Source organism: Oryzias latipes, chromosome 20 (genome assembly GCF_002234675.1).
Source record: "Oryzias latipes chromosome 20, ASM223467v1".
NCBI classification, from domain to species: domain Eukaryota; kingdom Metazoa; phylum Chordata; class Actinopteri; order Beloniformes; family Adrianichthyidae; genus Oryzias; species Oryzias latipes.
In genome coordinates this window covers 3,175,408-3,192,263 of record NC_019878.2, presented here as the reverse complement: position 1 = coordinate 3,192,263, position 16,856 = coordinate 3,175,408, and the positions used below count along the sequence as shown (strand labels likewise).

The 16,856-nt window shown below is 43.5% G+C and overlaps 2 protein-coding genes and 1 pseudogene across 2 annotated transcripts; 1 reads left to right on the top strand and 2 right to left on the bottom strand.

The window, feature by feature from the left end:
* Positions 1 to 61: 61 nt before the first annotated feature.
* cldn11 (claudin 11) lies at positions 62 to 2,742 on the top strand. The gene is made up of 3 exons (XM_020712528.2): positions 62 to 565; positions 1,340 to 1,504; positions 1,839 to 2,742. Exons 1-3 carry the CDS (start codon positions 340 to 342, stop codon positions 2,096 to 2,098), a joined length of 651 nt encoding a protein of 216 aa, XP_020568187.2. The 5' UTR covers positions 62 to 339; the 3' UTR covers positions 2,099 to 2,742.
* A 737-nt stretch (positions 2,743 to 3,479) lies between these two features.
* LOC101166506 (probable cationic amino acid transporter) lies at positions 3,480 to 15,683 on the bottom strand. The gene is made up of 7 exons (XM_023950423.1): positions 15,641 to 15,683; positions 14,928 to 15,164; positions 14,563 to 14,780; positions 14,006 to 14,152; positions 9,718 to 9,926; positions 8,889 to 9,643; positions 3,480 to 5,258 (listed from the first exon to the last, which is right to left on the bottom strand). The coding sequence occupies exons 1-7, from the start codon at positions 15,681 to 15,683 to the stop codon at positions 4,885 to 4,887; spliced, it is 1,983 nt and encodes a 660-aa protein (XP_023806191.1). The 3' UTR covers positions 3,480 to 4,884.
* Positions 15,086 to 16,478, bottom strand: LOC111946679 (annotated as a pseudogene).
* Between the last annotated feature and the right edge of the window lie 378 nt (positions 16,479 to 16,856).

The following is a 16,856-nucleotide window of genomic DNA, read 5'->3' as shown; positions in this document are numbered from 1 at the left end:
CCCCCTCCAGCACATTCAGCTTCTTCTTTAGGGCTGTCCTTGCGCTCAATGTATCTGGTTTATATCAGGAGTTCACATGTGCTCTGATTGGCTTGAGAACAACAGTTATGGGTTTCACCACACCCCACCATCTCTGGGATTCTAGGTATTTTTCCCTGGATGAAGGTGCATCAACAGCACAGACCTCAGCAGTCATCAGATTTTTTTTTTAATTAATTTAAACTTTTGTGCTTTGGATATTTTTGAAGGGAAATTGGACTGCTTTGAAGACACAGATAGAGAATCAGATTGGATTTTTTTTTTTTTTTTGGAGCGGGTAAAAACACAAAAGGTTTGATCATGGCGCACATCTGCAGGCAGTTTATTGGTGGCACCGTGAGCTGCGCAGGCTGGGTCGGTCTCATTGTCGCCACGGCAACAAACGACTGGGTCAGGACCTGCGAATACACGGTGGCGACGTGCGTGCGCATGGACGAGATGGGCTCGCGGGGCCTGTGGGCGGAGTGCGTCATCTCTCCGGCGCTTTACCACTGCATGGCTATGAGCCAGATGCTGTCACTGCCAGGTGAGTGAGACGGATTGTCTTATCATGACCCCCCCCCCCCCAAAAAAACCCAAAACAACAACAAATAAATAAATCAGAACTCGACTAAAGTAAAAACGACCAAAGAAAACACATTTAAATGGTTCCGTAACATTTTGGTTTTTTTTCTTTGCAATAGAAGAATCCAAGGAAAGGTTAACAAGTGTTTGCTGAAAATTAGATGTGTTTAGTTAAGATCAATTTGGGCATTTTGACTTCTTATATGAAACAGGTAAAAAGTGGACTAGATCTCAAAGAAAACCCCAGGCCACAAATTGTTTTGAAAAATCATTTTTAGTGACAAATGGTGGTGATTTATACATAGTACAGCTCCACCTTGAAAAAAGTCTGAATCTAAAATCTCCAAATCCTAGTAACTTCTGTGTTTTTTGTTTTTGACATCGTGTTTTTATGTAATTTTTCGTCAAGTGAAATGGAAATTTGCACAGAAATGGAAACGTTAGAGAAAATGTAATTGATGCTGTTCTAAAACCCTTTGTTTAAAATCTTTTTGAATTGCCTAAACTGTAATTTCCTTTTTCTATCAAAAAACAGTTAACATTTTATTCCATCTTTTTAAGTCAAAACACATAATTGAACCAATGAAAAACTTCTAAAACCTGTCAGCAACTCTGACCACTGAAGCATCTTGTTGAGTGAGCTCTTGTCTTTGGCACGGGCACACATTCCTACCAGTGAAGGCAGCATCAGACAGCAGAGGTGAGCTGCCTTCATGACACGTCTCTCCTCTCTCAGCTTACATCCTGACGTGCCGCGCCCTCATGATCTGCGCATGCATGCTGGGGCTGCCTGCCATGCTGCTCGTGCTCGTGTCCATGAACTGCATGCGCCTGCCCAACGACAACCCCACCATCAAGAAGCGCCGCGCACAAGTGGGAGGTTTCCTTTTCATCATCATGGGTAAGATGTGCGCGCGCACACACACACACACACCAACAAATCCACAGACACAGACAAGTTCTTTAAGTAAAAGAAAAACTGAATCGAGGAGGCCAGGAGAGTTAGATTTGAAAGAACTGGTCTCTGCTGTTTCTGACTGAGTAGACAGAAGGAGGTCACGGTATTAATGTTCAGCTCCCTTCTGACTAGGTTTGTCTGAGTGTTAACCAATGGATGAGGTACTTCCTGTCCACATCCTCTGCAGATAAAAACATACCTGACACACTAACTAACACAGACTGTGGTCTAAAATGAAGAAATAACTCTGTTATTGTCCGTCTCTGTTCAAACCCAGCTGTGTTTGGAACCATATCCACCATCTGGTTCCCCATCGGCGCTCACAAGGAGCACAACATCATGTCCTTTGGCTTCTCTCTGTACACCGGCTGGGCTGGATGTGGCCTTTGTCTTCTGGCTGGCATTGTGATCCTGTGTTTCGTGATCCCTGTGGTGGGCACCATGACCAGGGATAACAGCTTCTACTACTCCAGACAGGGCGGCACAGCCGTGCCTCTAGACCAACCCACCAACCACGCCAGGAGTGAGCGTGTGTAAAGAAGGCTTCTTCAGTTTTTTAATATGGTGTCTCACCACTAGATGGCTCTTTAAATGTGAAAAAAACACCCCACTCATTCCAACTTGGACAACAATTTTTAAAATGTCTCATTTAGAATTCAGAATCAAGAAAAAACGTTGTAGGATGTACGTACTGCAACCAGTTCAAACTCCACTAATGTAATGTGTAAAGAAGAAAGAGCATCGGCAGGGGATGTTGTCTTGGATCAAAAATGTTTTCACCATCATTTCTTTAATAAAAATACTTAAGCTTTTCAGCTTTTCCTCCAACAGGAAGTGAAGTTAAGCAATTCCAACCCCGCCCACTTCTCGTCATCCATCTGTTTACACTCTCTCCCACTTCTTCACAGCTCCTCACAACCCCAACCTAACATTAGTGGTGCAACCAAAATAGTGAGCAATATCAGATCTATCTAGTCATACAGTTTAGATCTAGATTCCAGCTCAGACGAAGAAAACAAAGACACACATGGATCTATTTGTCTGCAAGTGGACGCATCAGAGGAGCGCAGCAGGGAGACTGGGATCCATCCACTGTAGCAACTTCATCACACCTCCAACAGCATTTATTCATCTGCTTCTGGTTCACAATGATTTAAATAAAGAAATACTCAGAAATGGAACTTGAAGCTTAATTTTTTTATATGTCCTTCATTATCAGAAAAATTACACAAGAACATGTTAAAAACACACAAAAAAATTGTTTTTAAATTCATTGGAGTGGGTCTGTAACCCTTGTGCTATCCTAGGCACTTTGACATTGGGAGTTGGGTCATCTAGACCCACTAGACAGTGCTCTGAACCTTTTTTCTTCAATGATTTGTGATCTTCACTGTTGTCCATGGATTACATGAAATCTTTCCACTTTTATCCACCTTTGTCATGGTAGGGAGAACACGTCAATGTAAGGGTGGGGTCATCTAAGATAGCACAAGGGTTAAGCCAGATCAGCGTTATAGTATACTTCAATCCTCTAACTCTTTTTTTTCTACTCCATTGTGTCGTAAAGCTGTTACAGTTATAAAACTGTGGGTTGATTTATGTTTAACCAACTTAACATGTTTTAACTTTCATATTTGCACTCATATCAGTATAAATTGTGTCACTTTTTTGTTCTTCAATTGCCAAAATGTTTTCATAAAACCTTTTTTCTACACAAAAAGAGTCCCAGGATGAATTTCTCACTTGAAATTCAAACTAACAATACACCCAAGAACCACAATGCATTCATGTACACACATTCACAAAACAGCCACTAAGATAAGATAAGATATTCTTTATTGATCCCACATTGGGGAAATTCAATTGTCACAGCAGTTCCAAAAAGCAGAGAAAAGTGACAGCAATGTGCAAAAGTGAGGGGTGTTCCAAATCTGAGTCACTTTATTCAGTGAAAAAGAGATGCAGCCAGAGGTAGACTTCAACCCTTAATCATTAGAGTCTATTCAATAAATCATCAGAGGTCTATTTTTATTGCTAACAACCTCTCTTTTTAGAGCAAAAAGCTGCTTCAAACGTGGAGATTTGAATTTTAGAATGTATTTTTGATAAATTGGAGATCTGTGCTTCGAGTATAGAAAAGACAGTATCAGATAGATGAAAAGGACCAAACTTAAATTCAAACAACAGTGTTATTGGATCAACATTCAGCACAGAAAGCATTAGAAAACAACAGAACATGTGAGGTAACAGTTGGAACTGTGAAGTTCAGCCTGTTATGTTCTACCTTCTCAGAAACGGTTTCAGCTCACCTTTCACACAAAGAATCAACTGACCGCATCCATCCACAAACACCATGAAAACAGGAGTCCGGGCAGTCTGCAGCTGCACTGGATTAACCAAAAGTACCAACGAGTCGTCATGTCTGAGGACTCATTAGTACTAGGCCTGTTTCCATAAACCCAAAGAAGTAAAGGAAAGTTCTGATTGGAGGAAATATTAAAGGCCAAAAGAACATCTGAGGATGGGACTCACTCCTAAAATGGTCTGACATTTGTGAGATGTGATGTTTGTGCATCTGTCTAAACACAAATAGAAGATTTTTGTCCCTGTTGACTGTCCTCCAGAGGAGCTGCAATGAAACTGCGCCTGAATGGGGGTTGGTCCTCCTCTAATGGTTGAAAATCCATCTCCATCCATCAACCAAACCCGCTGGATCCCTTTCAGGATCGAGGGGCCACTGGAGCCAACCCAGCTACTGTTGGGTTTACCCTGGACAGGTCGCCAGTCTGTTGCAGGGCCACACACCCACAGACCTAATGGATAATCTAGAGTCACTAATCAACCTCTGAAGAAGGTTTTTGGACTGTGGGAGGAAGCCAGAGTGCCCCGAGAAAAACCACACATGCACGAGGAGAACACACAAACTCCACACAGAAAGAACCCAGGACCAGGTGGGAGTGCTCACCACTCCACCACTGCGCAGTCCTGGTTAAAAATCCCTTTTAGGAAAATGAAGCCAGATCAATGACGTTAACCGGAAGGTTAGCCTGTAGCTTACAGTGACACTTCAATACAAGTAGGAATAGAAGCGTTAGAATGGTTGTAACTGGACTTTTGAGGAGTTTACAGAGGTTTATCCAAGACAAGAAAGGATCTGAAGGTTTCTGCAGCTGCTGTCAGCATCACGTCCTCCTTATGTCTATCTGATGCTTTCACAAAGAGGAGATTAAGGCTTGCATTCACCAGCCATCATTCAGAAATGTCCTTAAAGTTTAAGACAACTTTATAAAAGCTTGTTTTTATATTTCCAAAAGAACAAAAGCTCAGTCATCGTCGTCATCAAACCCCAAATTGGTGCGTCCTTTGGAGCTCTTGCTGTTGCTTGGATGTGGGCCTCCTGCCCCAGACTGGTACCCGTGGCGTTCATCATCTTCCTCCCAGTGGCTCTGCTGTGGATCTACATCCTCTTCCTCCATCTTGTTGTGCTGCTGGTAGTGGTGTCCCCTTTCCTCTGGGGCAGACCAGCCCTGGTATGGTTTCTCGTCCTGCTCCTGGGGGCAAAAGCTGTCATCGGGGGAGAAAGTGTCGTCCAAGTGGTCATCGTAGCGCTGGTAGGAGCTGGCATGGGCCTGCTGCTCCCGGGCGTTCAGCTCCAGAGTGCTGTGCCACACTCCATAACACCCATAGATCAACAGACCTGGGAACAGATGAGGACTCTGAGACGAAGCTCTGACTGAGAGGGGCGAATGCATCATGAAAGGAAACTTAAGCCAAGCAGCTCTGGATACACACCTGGTAAACTCACCACTGATTAACAATCAGCTTTCATCACACACAATCAAAACCTACAAAAAGATTGACTTGACCTTTGACCTTCAGAGGCTTCAGGCCAGAACCTGAATAGCTAAACACATCTTATTCAGGCATAAGCTGGGACAGATTTAGCTAGAAAACAAGAAATGAAGAGCCCAATGCTTTGGGGACTCCCTGGGGTGTCCAAACTTTCTGCAGAGGCCCAGATTTGATGAGGGCCATCCATTCAGTCTGCATCCTTTAAACCTTTATGGTAAATTTAAAGCCATATTTGCATACATGTGCATGCATACATTTGCATACATATATGCATGCATGCATCAAACTGAAATCTAAACACATTTTTACCCTAATTACTGTGAATTTCATTTGAAGATCATAATTAAAATAAAGAAACCATCTGTCTTGAAAAAACCTTTTCGTCAACATTAAAGGTGTATTCATACTAGAAAAGTTCATTGGTCTGGTCAGAGTCTACTTGATTTGAGTCCTGAACCTTGTGTTTGGTCTGTATTCAGACTGCCATCTACCAGACATTTCTGATTCAAAACAAAGCTTCTAACCAAAACCATGTGACTAAAGATCTCTTCAGTCATTGGCCAGGAATTACGAGGGCAGAGCAAAGCAATGACAGGGCAAAAATCATGGAAGTCCTACGCTTTGTAATCCTCGTCAGGAGGGTCACTGAGTCAAACTTTATATTTCGCTGTCCAATTTTGGACGTCTGCATCAATGTCACGTTCAAAAGTTTTTCCTTATTGGTGTACCGTGGAGGCTGTCTGCAAGGTGGTTCCTGAAGAGACGATGGCTCAGAAGGTACGCTGCTAAGTGATCCTGACATATGGATTGTGGAAAAAACAGTGAGAAGCAATGTGAATCACGTTAAAAGTTGTTTTAATGAGCCTGCATTCATCCGATCCTATTTCAATGAGTTGCTGTGTCTCTTTGTTGCTCCATTACTCTGTTTACATCCCATAATGCCCGGCTATGGTGGCCGTGTGGTTCAGTTGTTCTGCCCCGAGCATGGCACCTATTCAAACTGAGGAATCTCAGAGAAAACCAAAGCTCAGTCCAACTGGAAACCAACCCGAGAACACCACGAAAGATGGGTCCAGGAGTGGTTCCTGGTCCTGGATCAGGGTCCGCTTGGGTGCATTCTGAAAATTTGTTCTGATTATCGGGGAAGATGAACTCTGGTTCACTGAACACATCTTAAATCTGGGTTTATATGAAATGTTGCACACTGGTATTATTCACAATGAAATGTTCACTGTAAACTTGTAAATGTGATCATGCAAACGGGGAAATATTTATCGTAACCCTTGTGCTATCCTAGCCACTTTACCATTGGGAGTTGGGTCATCTAGACCCACTAGACCAGGGGTCTCAAACTCAATTTACCTGGGGGCCACTGAAGGCAGGGTCTAGCTCAGGTGGGGCCGCAACTTCAACGCACACACACACACATACACAACTTGTGAGTGTCTGAGAGCCAATAAATGTGTATGGAACATATACTATACTATTACTATACTCTATTATTAACTGTTTTCTGTACAAAATGTACTTATAAAACTCTCATTCAAATAAAATACGTAAATAAAAAAATCAATAAGTAAATAAATCATTAATACATTTCTGTTTATTTAGTCTTCTACATCTACTGTTATCTTATTTAAACATCCTTATTAACACAGTTAAGTTAAACTGTTGAATTATAACTATTAAACTCTAAAGAAGACTCCAATTCTACAGTTCTGTAAATCCATCAATGGTTCTCCTGAACACGGCTTCTCTTATCTACTTCTAACTGATGGACACTTGGCAGCACTTCCTCCCAATCAGCTGAGACCCTCAGTGTGGTTGAAGATGATTGTCAGTAAATCTGGACTGTACTTGGACTTATTGACATTTAAGGTGGAGATGTCAGAGAGGATGTGCTCCCAATTTTGAGTCTGTGTTGAATGTTTTTTTTAAGTTTACTTTTTAAAACACAAATCAGTAAAGGAGAAACAAAATTCAGAAACCATTTTTGGATTTTCTTTCTTATGACTTTTTGCACATTCAAACCCCGGTCACAAGTTATTGTAGAGCAGCCGGTCAGCCACTCCTATATTTTTATAAAAAACGGATGGAAATTCATCTTGGCGACACCAAAAACTAGGTGCAGCCAAGATGCACAATAAGTGTGTTTGAGATCACCCAGGTGGACAAAACGCTGCGCTGATCACCTGGTGTGTGACGTATGTTTTTGCTCCAACATCACCTGTCAATCATCACAAAAATATCACCAGAAAGGGCCGGGAGCAGCAAGGCGTCAACCTGAGCGAACGCAGCTGGAAATGTAATACTGTGCTGACTGCAAGCCGCCTATAGACTACAAAACAATGCATTGTTGGAAATGTGTCCTGACGGTTTTTGTAGTTGAGTGATCAATTTAAAATACATATTGATTAAAAAAAGGCTACATACATTACTAAACATTAAAACAAATATAAAATATATGATAACACAGATATTACTAAGGGGGAGAGGCAGATTAAAACTAAATTGAATGTTAAGGACAACTCCAACTTCCTGTTCTCCTTCAGTCTTTTTAATTTTAATTTTAGAAAATTACGAGCGAATAAATACGTTCTAAAAAGGAAAGTAAGGAACTCCTTAATGTAGTTCGGAGAGGGGGGCTGTCAAATTTCCTGCCTTAAATGTTCCCCTGCTTTCAAGCTCGGTCAATGTCACGCCCCCAAGAGTCATATACCCCACTGTGATTGGTTGGTCATCTCCGCGCGCGACAATGAAAAGGTGTCATTCATACAGACTGGCGGGCCGCATTAACAATAAACTTTCATATCAAGGCGGGGGCCGCAAAATTTCATCTTGGGGGCCGCAAATAGCCCGCGGGCCACGAGTTTGAGACCCCTGCACTAGACAGTGCTCTGAACCTTTTTTCTTCAATGATTTGTGATCTTCACTGGTGTCCATGAATTACATGAAATCTTTCCACCGTTATCCACCTTTATCATGGTAGGAAAAACACGTCAATGTAAGGGTGGAGTCGTTTAAGATAGCACAAGGGTTATTAAAAAGTACAAACCACTGTATTTTTTTGTCCTGTCCAACAAATGAACACACAGATTGGAGCTTGGCGCATCTTGTGATCGACATTTTTTGCTGATAGAATCCACTGTGGTATTGATCACATAAAATATTAATCTGTTTTTCTTCTTGTTTCTGAAGGTTAAGTAGTGGGAGGTTTACAGTGGCTGGTGGAAATTTGAACACGGGCCACATTGACTAGAGATGTTAGAAGTTTTAGACAACACGTGGAGCTTTTTTAAGTTCAAGACTTTGAGACTCTGGACTACAGTTTCTCATGTCAAATTTGTGGTGGTCTTACTTTTATGGTGGGCGGTACAAATGAAACATCATCAAAGCTGCACCTCAAGGTTAACTTTTAGAAGCCTCTGGTTCCTTAAATTGAAGAAACATAATTAATGCATATGAATAAACTCACCTATGATGCACCAGATGGTGAACCTGGCCCAGGTAAGGGGAGAGAGTTTCAGCATTAAGTAGCTGTTGACCAAAATGGCAGCACCAGGCACAAATGGCACACATGGCGCCATGTACGGCAGTCTTCTGGTACTTTCTGGTTGCTGTAAGATCAGAACCATGAGTTTCACCAAGGAGGCTGCCATCAGGGTGGCCATCAGACCTGAAAACACAGCTCCCACCCCTGACCCCTGCTCAACTCCATAGATGACAGTAGACCAAAGAAAAAAAGACGTGATGAAGAAGAGGAGGGTGCATCTGGTCACTATGCGTCCAGTGGCTGGGGTGGGTCGAGCTGACGAATCAGGCATTCCCAAACGGACCCGTATGGTATAATAGTGACCCCCGAGAAGCCTTTTCAGGAGAGAAGCTCGTCCAGTGTGGAAATCAGCGTCGTCTGCATCTCCTTCTGTGCCACCAGCATGATATGTTGATGTCTCATCATGATCAGAACCTTCAATTAGATCATCTTTGGTGGGTACTGGACCTTCATCCTCTTCCACCCTAAACTGGTGGGTGTCGGTTTGCTCGTCAGGCTGGTAGCGCAGCAACAGCACACATACGCTCACCAGAGTGTATGCCAACAGAGTGCCGATGGACATCATTTCGATCAGGTCCCTGAGGCTCACCAGGAGGGCAAGGATGGCAGCCAAGGTTCCAGATACCACACACGCAACAACAGGAGTGTGTGTGAGTGCCCACACGTGTGATAGAAACCTTTATAGAAGAAACATACACCTTAGCTGGATCTGTCCTCATGGCTGCCTGCTCATGTCTTCATGCTGTCTTACCTGAACAGGAGACCATCCCTCGCCATGGCGTAGATCACTCTTGGCATCGGAAACAAAGAGCCCAGAAGAGACACTGTGAGTCCGGCAATGGAGCCAAGAGCCACCACATACTTCCCCCATATAAAGCCGTGCACGGCAAACATCTCCATTAGGGGGGCGGAGCCATCAATCAGGTTGTAGGGAACCATGAGAGTCAGAATGATGCTGACCTGAGGGGTCAACACAGAGAATTGTTTGTGTGATTAATCTGATGGGATCTTATTCTTGTTCATAAGCATTCAGCTACTTGAGTATAATTTGTGGGACTAAAATGTTTTCCCTTTTCAAATTAATTAGTTTCTTAGAACATCTCAGCCACGTCTTAACTTTTCATCATGACGTAATAAAACTTGAGTGGGGTTTTGAAAAAGTTAGATTTTCTTTCTTGAGGATTTAAGCTCTATAAATACTGGCTCAACATTTAAAGATGAGTTTTCTTTATTCATTTTAAATGCAGTTTTTCCTACTAGTTAGTAAAATAAACTGTTATTTATGCAGGTAATCATGTCGAGGCACAGCCACTCATTCCCAAAAGACACGAGACAAAACTAATAACGAAAACTTTTAAAGTCCAAAAAACATGTTTGAACTCCTTTGGGGAGATTGCAGTGGACTAGTTTGAAGTTGTTTTACTTTTTATCAGACCCAAGTGGTAGAGAAAGATCAGGCCTTCCTGCACAGTTCAGTTCAGATAGGTGGAGGCTGCTTTACATATAAAAGGAATGGTTTGACTTTAGATTTAGGCTAACCTCTAACCTGCACTCTGATCAACTGAGATGGTTTGTCTCAGCTTTTTCCTCACAGAGAGCAGCACAGGCAACAGACGAGACACAACAGGAAAGAAAAGCTGAGGACACCTGGGTCCTCCTGAAGGTCATCAAGAGCAAGGGGTCAGATCAACAGTGGCTCATCAGACACTGGAAAGGACCCCACATGCAGCAGGGTTAAGAGGAGAAGGTGACACCTGCTGCAATTGGTGGAGCAGTGGTTAGCGCTCTTGCCTCACAGCAAGAAGGCCTCTGGTTCAAGTCCCAGCTGGAGGACCTGAAACACAACATCAATGGGGGACCTGTGTGTGTGCATGGGTGTGTGATTATGGCCCAGCGAAAGACTGGCGACCTGTCCAGGGTCTCCCCTGCCTTTGCCTGCAAGTTGCTGGGATAGGCTCTGGCAGCCCCATGACCCCAAAAGAGAACAAATGGATTAGAAGATGAATGAGAACAGAATAGTGTTGCATCCTTCACAGGATGCTCACTGCACTGTCCAACCATCTGTCTTCTTCTGCTAATCCAGGACTGGGTCCCAGGGGCAGCAGTTTAAGGCAAAGATGCCCAGATTTCCTTCTTCCCGGCCATGTCCTCCAGCTCCTCTTGGGCTTAGTCTCTTCAGCGTGACTAAGCCCATTTCAGCCACTTGTTTTCAGGACCTCATTCTTTTGGTCATGACCCAGAGCTCCTGAGTACTGGAACAAAGATCGACCGGTAAATTGAGAGCTTTGCTTTCTGGCTTAGCTCTCTATTCACCACAACAGACTGATACCACATAACTATTGACGCTGCTCAGAAAAACTGTCAATGCTCTGATCTTCCCTCACCTGTGAACAAAACCCCAAGATTTTCAAACTTCTCAACCAGGGACAAGAGTACCCTACCCACCTAGAGAGGGCCAACTACCTTTCTTTGGTCAAGAACCATGGCCTCAGATTTAGCGGTGCTGACCCTTATCCCAGTCGCTTCCCACTCAGTCGGAAACCGCTCCAATGCATGCTGAAGGTCCTGAAGCCAACAGGACAACATCCTCTGCAAAGAGCAGACAGGAAATCCTGTGGTCCCCAAACCAGACTCCCTCCGGTCCATGGCAGTACCTAGAAATTCTGTCCATAAAGACTATGAATAGAACCGGTGATAAAGGGGAGCCCTGCTGGAGTCCAACATGCACCGAGAACAGGTCCAACTTACTGCCAGCTATATGAACCAAGCTCCTGCTGTGGTCATACAGAGACCAAACAGTCCTTTAATAAGACTCCCTGGGGCCCATATTCCCATTAGCCTCAACAGCACACTACGGGGGATATGGTCGAATGCCGATTTGTAAATCCACATAAAATATACATGGACTGTATGAGCAATCTCCCACAACCCTGCAGCACCCCAAAGAGGGTGTAAAGCTGGTTGTTCCTGTTCACTGTTGTTCCTGCATCTGAGGTTCGACCTGAGGTTTGACTATCGGACGGACTCCCCTCTCTAGCATAGACTTTCACAGGGATGTGAGGAGTGTGATTTCTCTGTAGTTGTAACACACCCTCCAGTCCCCCCTCTTGAAAAGGGGAACCACCACCCATGTCCAGTGGTATAACTAAACCGCTCCAATCAAAAATGGATTCTTAGGGTTTCTATTATTTGATAGTTATCTGTATAAAACTCTGCCCTAAGAACTGCTCCATTTTCAGTGTCTCTCTGCCTTTCTTCACTCTCTATCCCTGCAGTACTTTCACCCAGCAAAGATGATTACACATGTTTGCTTCAAAATAGAACCACATATATCAGAAAAGTCCCTAAGAACTGGTGAGTTGACACACTGACTGTGGCTAGTTTGAGCAATATGTCAGCTCTTTTTGTGGGGACATGCTGACATTTCTGGTACAGTGGAGAATGCATCCTATACAATCATCTGAACCCCTGGTGGGTTGATATTGGCACTTATGTTAGACGAGTCATCTCTTCAACCATAGTAGGACCCCATGAATTTTAATCTCAGCAGGTCGATATGAGCCTTCCACTTCGATCTTCACTGCACATCTCCCCCCTACAAAGACGTCAATGGAGAACTTCAGTATGTGCTGGTAAATATACAGTGGGGCAAAAAAGTATTTTGTCCGCCACCAATTGTGCAAGTTCTCCCACTTAAAAAGATGAGAGAGGCCTCATATTTCACAATAGGTACCTCAACTATGAGAGACAAAATCCAAAGAAAATCACATTTTCTGATTTTTAAAGAATTTATTTACAAATTATGGTGAAAAATAAATATTTGGTTATCTGCAAACAAGCAAGATTTCTCGCTCTCACAGACCTGCAACTTCTTCTTTAAGAGGATCCTTTGTCCTCCACTCGTTACTTGTATCAATGGCACCTGTTTGAACTCGTTATCTATAGGAAAGACACCTGTCCACAACCTCAAACAGTCACACTCCAAACTCCAACATGACCAAGACCAAAGAGCTGTCTAAGGACACCAGAAACCAAACTGTTGATCTGCACCAGGCTGGGAAGATATCTGCGAAAGGTAAACAGCTTGGTGTGAAGAAATCAAAAGTGGGAGTAATTATTAGGAAATGGAAGACATACAAGACCACCGATAATCTCCATCCATCTGGGGCTCCCCGCAAGATCTCACCCCGTGGGGTCAAAATTATTACAAGAATGGTGACCAAAAATCCCAGAACCACACGGGTGAATGATCTGCAGAGAGCAGAGACCAAAGCAACAAAGGCTACCATCAGTAACACACTACGCCACCAGGGACTCAAAGCCTACAAGGCCAGACGTGTCCCCCTGCTAAGGCCAGTACATGTGGTCAGATTAAACCAAAATAGAACTTTTTGGTAAGAACTCTACTCCTCATGTTTGGAGGAGAAAGAATGCTGAGTTGCATCCAAAGAACACCATACCCATGGAAAGCATGGGGGTGGAAACATAATGCTTTGGGGCTATTTTTTAGCAAAGAGACCAGGACAACTGTTCGGTGTAAAGAAAAGAATGAATGGAGCCATGTATGGTCAGATTTTGAGAGAAAACCGTCTTCCATCAGCATTGAAGATGAAATGGCTGGGTCTTTCACTATGACAACGATCCCAAACACACGGTCCGGTAAACGAAGGATCGGCTTCGTAAGAAGCATTTCAACGTCCTGGAGTGTCCTAGCCAGTCTCCAGATCTCAACCCCATAAAACAATCTTCGGAGGGAGTTTGAAGTCCGTGCTGCCCAGCGACAGCCCTAAAACATCACTGCTCTAGAGGAGATCTGCATGAAGAATGGGCCAAAATACCAGCAACAGTTTGTGAAAACCTTGAGAAGACTTACAGAAAACATTTGATTGCTGTCATTGTCAACAAAGGGTATATGGAATATACAGCTAATAAGTTTCCTCAGCTTATGTGAAGGTACGCTTTCAGACATGATTGCAGGTTTTGTCGGTCTCTGTTTGGCATGGGTTCGACATTCAACATTTAAAGGATTTTGTACTGACCGACACATAGGCAGTGAGGCAGGCGACCAGTGAGACGGTGATGGCATAAGGGATCGAAGTGTTGGGGTCTTTTGCCTCCTCTCCTGTCGTCGCTATGATGTCAAAACCAATGAAAGCATAGAAACAAGTTGCTGCGCCTTGCATCACCTGAGCAGAAAAAAAACACAGGAGATCCAACAGTGCATGAAAAGAAACGTTGATTTTTGAAGGTTTATCTCAGGACTTTGGGTGCACAAAAATGCTATAAAAAGAAAAACTGACATCAAAACTTTAAATGAGAAGATCTGATACAAAATTAGGCTTTGTGGCAAAAGAAAAAAGTAGAAGCAAACGCATAAAACCAACAGCAGAGCCTAAGTAAAGAGTGAGCTTAGCTTGGTCAACTAGCAGAGTAAGAAAGTGATGGTTTCCGCTAAGATTTAGTGTTTTCACCTCAGCTAAACAGATTTTAAACAAGCACTGGCTTACAAGGAAAAATCACTATGTTTAACAGGATCAAAATCCTCCAAGAGGAGGTGACTTCAAGACCTAAACTGAACAGAGCTGCAGCATCTCACCCCCGACCAGCCATATGGCAGGAACTTGCCACCCTCCCAGTTGCTGACTGTGATGAAGAAGAGTCCAGCGATGATCATGAAAACCCAAACCACCATGTTTACCACATTCAAGATGTTATTGAAGCCCACAGAGTTCTTGACTCCCAGAGCGATGATCACTGTGACCAGCAGGGCGATGAAGAGAGCAAGAAGGTCAGGATACGTGTCTTCACCTTTACCTGGACAATCATAGAGGCGGGATTTAAATAAAACACAGAAATAAGGACCATGAACTGTTGAAATGGCAAACATGGGCGAGTCAGTGTGCATCCACGGTGAAATTGCCCTTTTTAAATTTTGCTCCAATCTGACTGTTCTGAACTCACCAAGCCCTCGAAGCGTGCCCAGGTGTGTTATCATGTAGTTACTGATGCTGTGATTGGCTAGAGAGTCAAACATGTTGCTGAGGGCTGACGCTCCGGCAGCTGTGCCAATCAGGTATTCCAGGATCAAATTCCAGCCAATGAAGAACGCCACAAACTCCCCGACCGTCACGTAGCTGTAAGTGTAGGCCGAGCCTGTTGTTTTTGGGACCCGGACACCAAACTCAGCGTAGCACACACCTCAGCGGAGAACACATTCAGACAGAGAAATGTGTTGTTGTGTGTTTGGGAAAAACCATGAAACAGGTCACAGGTGCAGTTTCATTGACACATTTCAAGAGAGAAAGAAATATTAACTAACAACTGAATATTTTGTGAAGAGGCAGATAAAAGTTTAGGAAATTCAATTTTCTTTGAGTTTTTTGTCTCATTTTGGATAAAAACAGGAATTCAGTTACTATGATGACAGGTAAAAGATGTCTCCAGCTGTTGAGCCAAGATTGGGGAAGAAAAGAGCAGTTATCAAATGCTGTTCTCCTGAATTAACATTTTACTTTTACATTTGGGGCCAGTGTGGTTAGATGTCTCAACAACTCTGTGATTTTCAAGCCTGGGATTGGTACTCCTGACAAACCAATTAGTGGACAAAAAAAGGTAAGTCAGTCCGTCCATTTTTTTTACCCGCTCTGTCCTGCACCAGGGCCACCGGAACCTACCCTGGGCCAAAGCAGGCTGTCCCCTGGATAGTAATCTATCCATCCATCCAACCATATAATGCAAGCCAGAATTATGAAGCTTAAGCTTTACAGTTTCTTTGAGTTCAATTGTTTTTTCTCATCCATCAGCACTATCTTCTTAAATAGAAATCTATTAAGAATATTTCTTGACATTTCTTCTTTTGGTGGTGGATTTTGGCAGTACATTAAAAAAAAAACAGCATCCAGTGAATGCAGATTTCATGGTTTCAGGGCAGAGCATCATGATGCCTTATTATCCAGGTTGTCAACACCCTTTGGAATCCCAAAGAGTTTTCAAAAACAAGCCCATTTCTGTGAAGCTCAACAGACTTGTAACTTTAGATGCACATCAAACTACGACACTCTCAGGAGTTTTGAGAGCCCTTCCACATCTGGTCACCTGAGCCTTCTACCTGATAGTATGGATGCCACTGCTGCAATGATGAAGGAGAGGATGACCCCCGGTCCAGCCATTGCCTTGGCAACAAGTCCAGCAACCACGTACATCCCCGTTCCAACACAGCTTCCCACTCCAAGTGACACCAGGTCCACAGTGGTGAGGACCTTCGCCAGTCCAACAGCCGACCCCTCTGCCAGCTCGGTGATGTCATCTGAGCCTTGACCCATGGAGCCCACTGGCTTAGTCCGCAGTAGGCGGGAGTACATGTTGTACCAGGCGTCGCCCATCGACAAACGGCTCAGCCACGATGCCATGACTTCCTCCGGTCAGTGGCTTGTTGTCAAACGTCTTTTCAGATCCTCTGGTTTTCTTCTTTAATTCTTCTCATTCTCTCGAGTAGCCTTCAGTCTGCTTTCAGAGACACTCTGTAGAGAAAGGCTGCTATTAGAGATTGAACCACAACTTTACAGTATACAAGGTGGATCTATTCTTTTTACCTTCATCGCCCTATATGACAGTCTTCTCAGCCACAGAAGCTTAAAGCATGTTTGTCTGTTTATACCTAATTTAATTCAGATCATTAGGAGTATAAAGAAGACCTGTCACTGACAGTCTCTATGAATCCATTATAAAGCCTCATTTAGTGATTTGTAATGTCAATCACTTTAAGTCTTGCCGAATAATTTGCAGCGATTTTCTTTTATTAAGTTTATTTTTTATTTTAGGATTTTCACCTACAGGTGCGGGGCAGCATGGAGGGGCTATCCAGCTAGAGCGGGGCTGCTCATTCCTGGT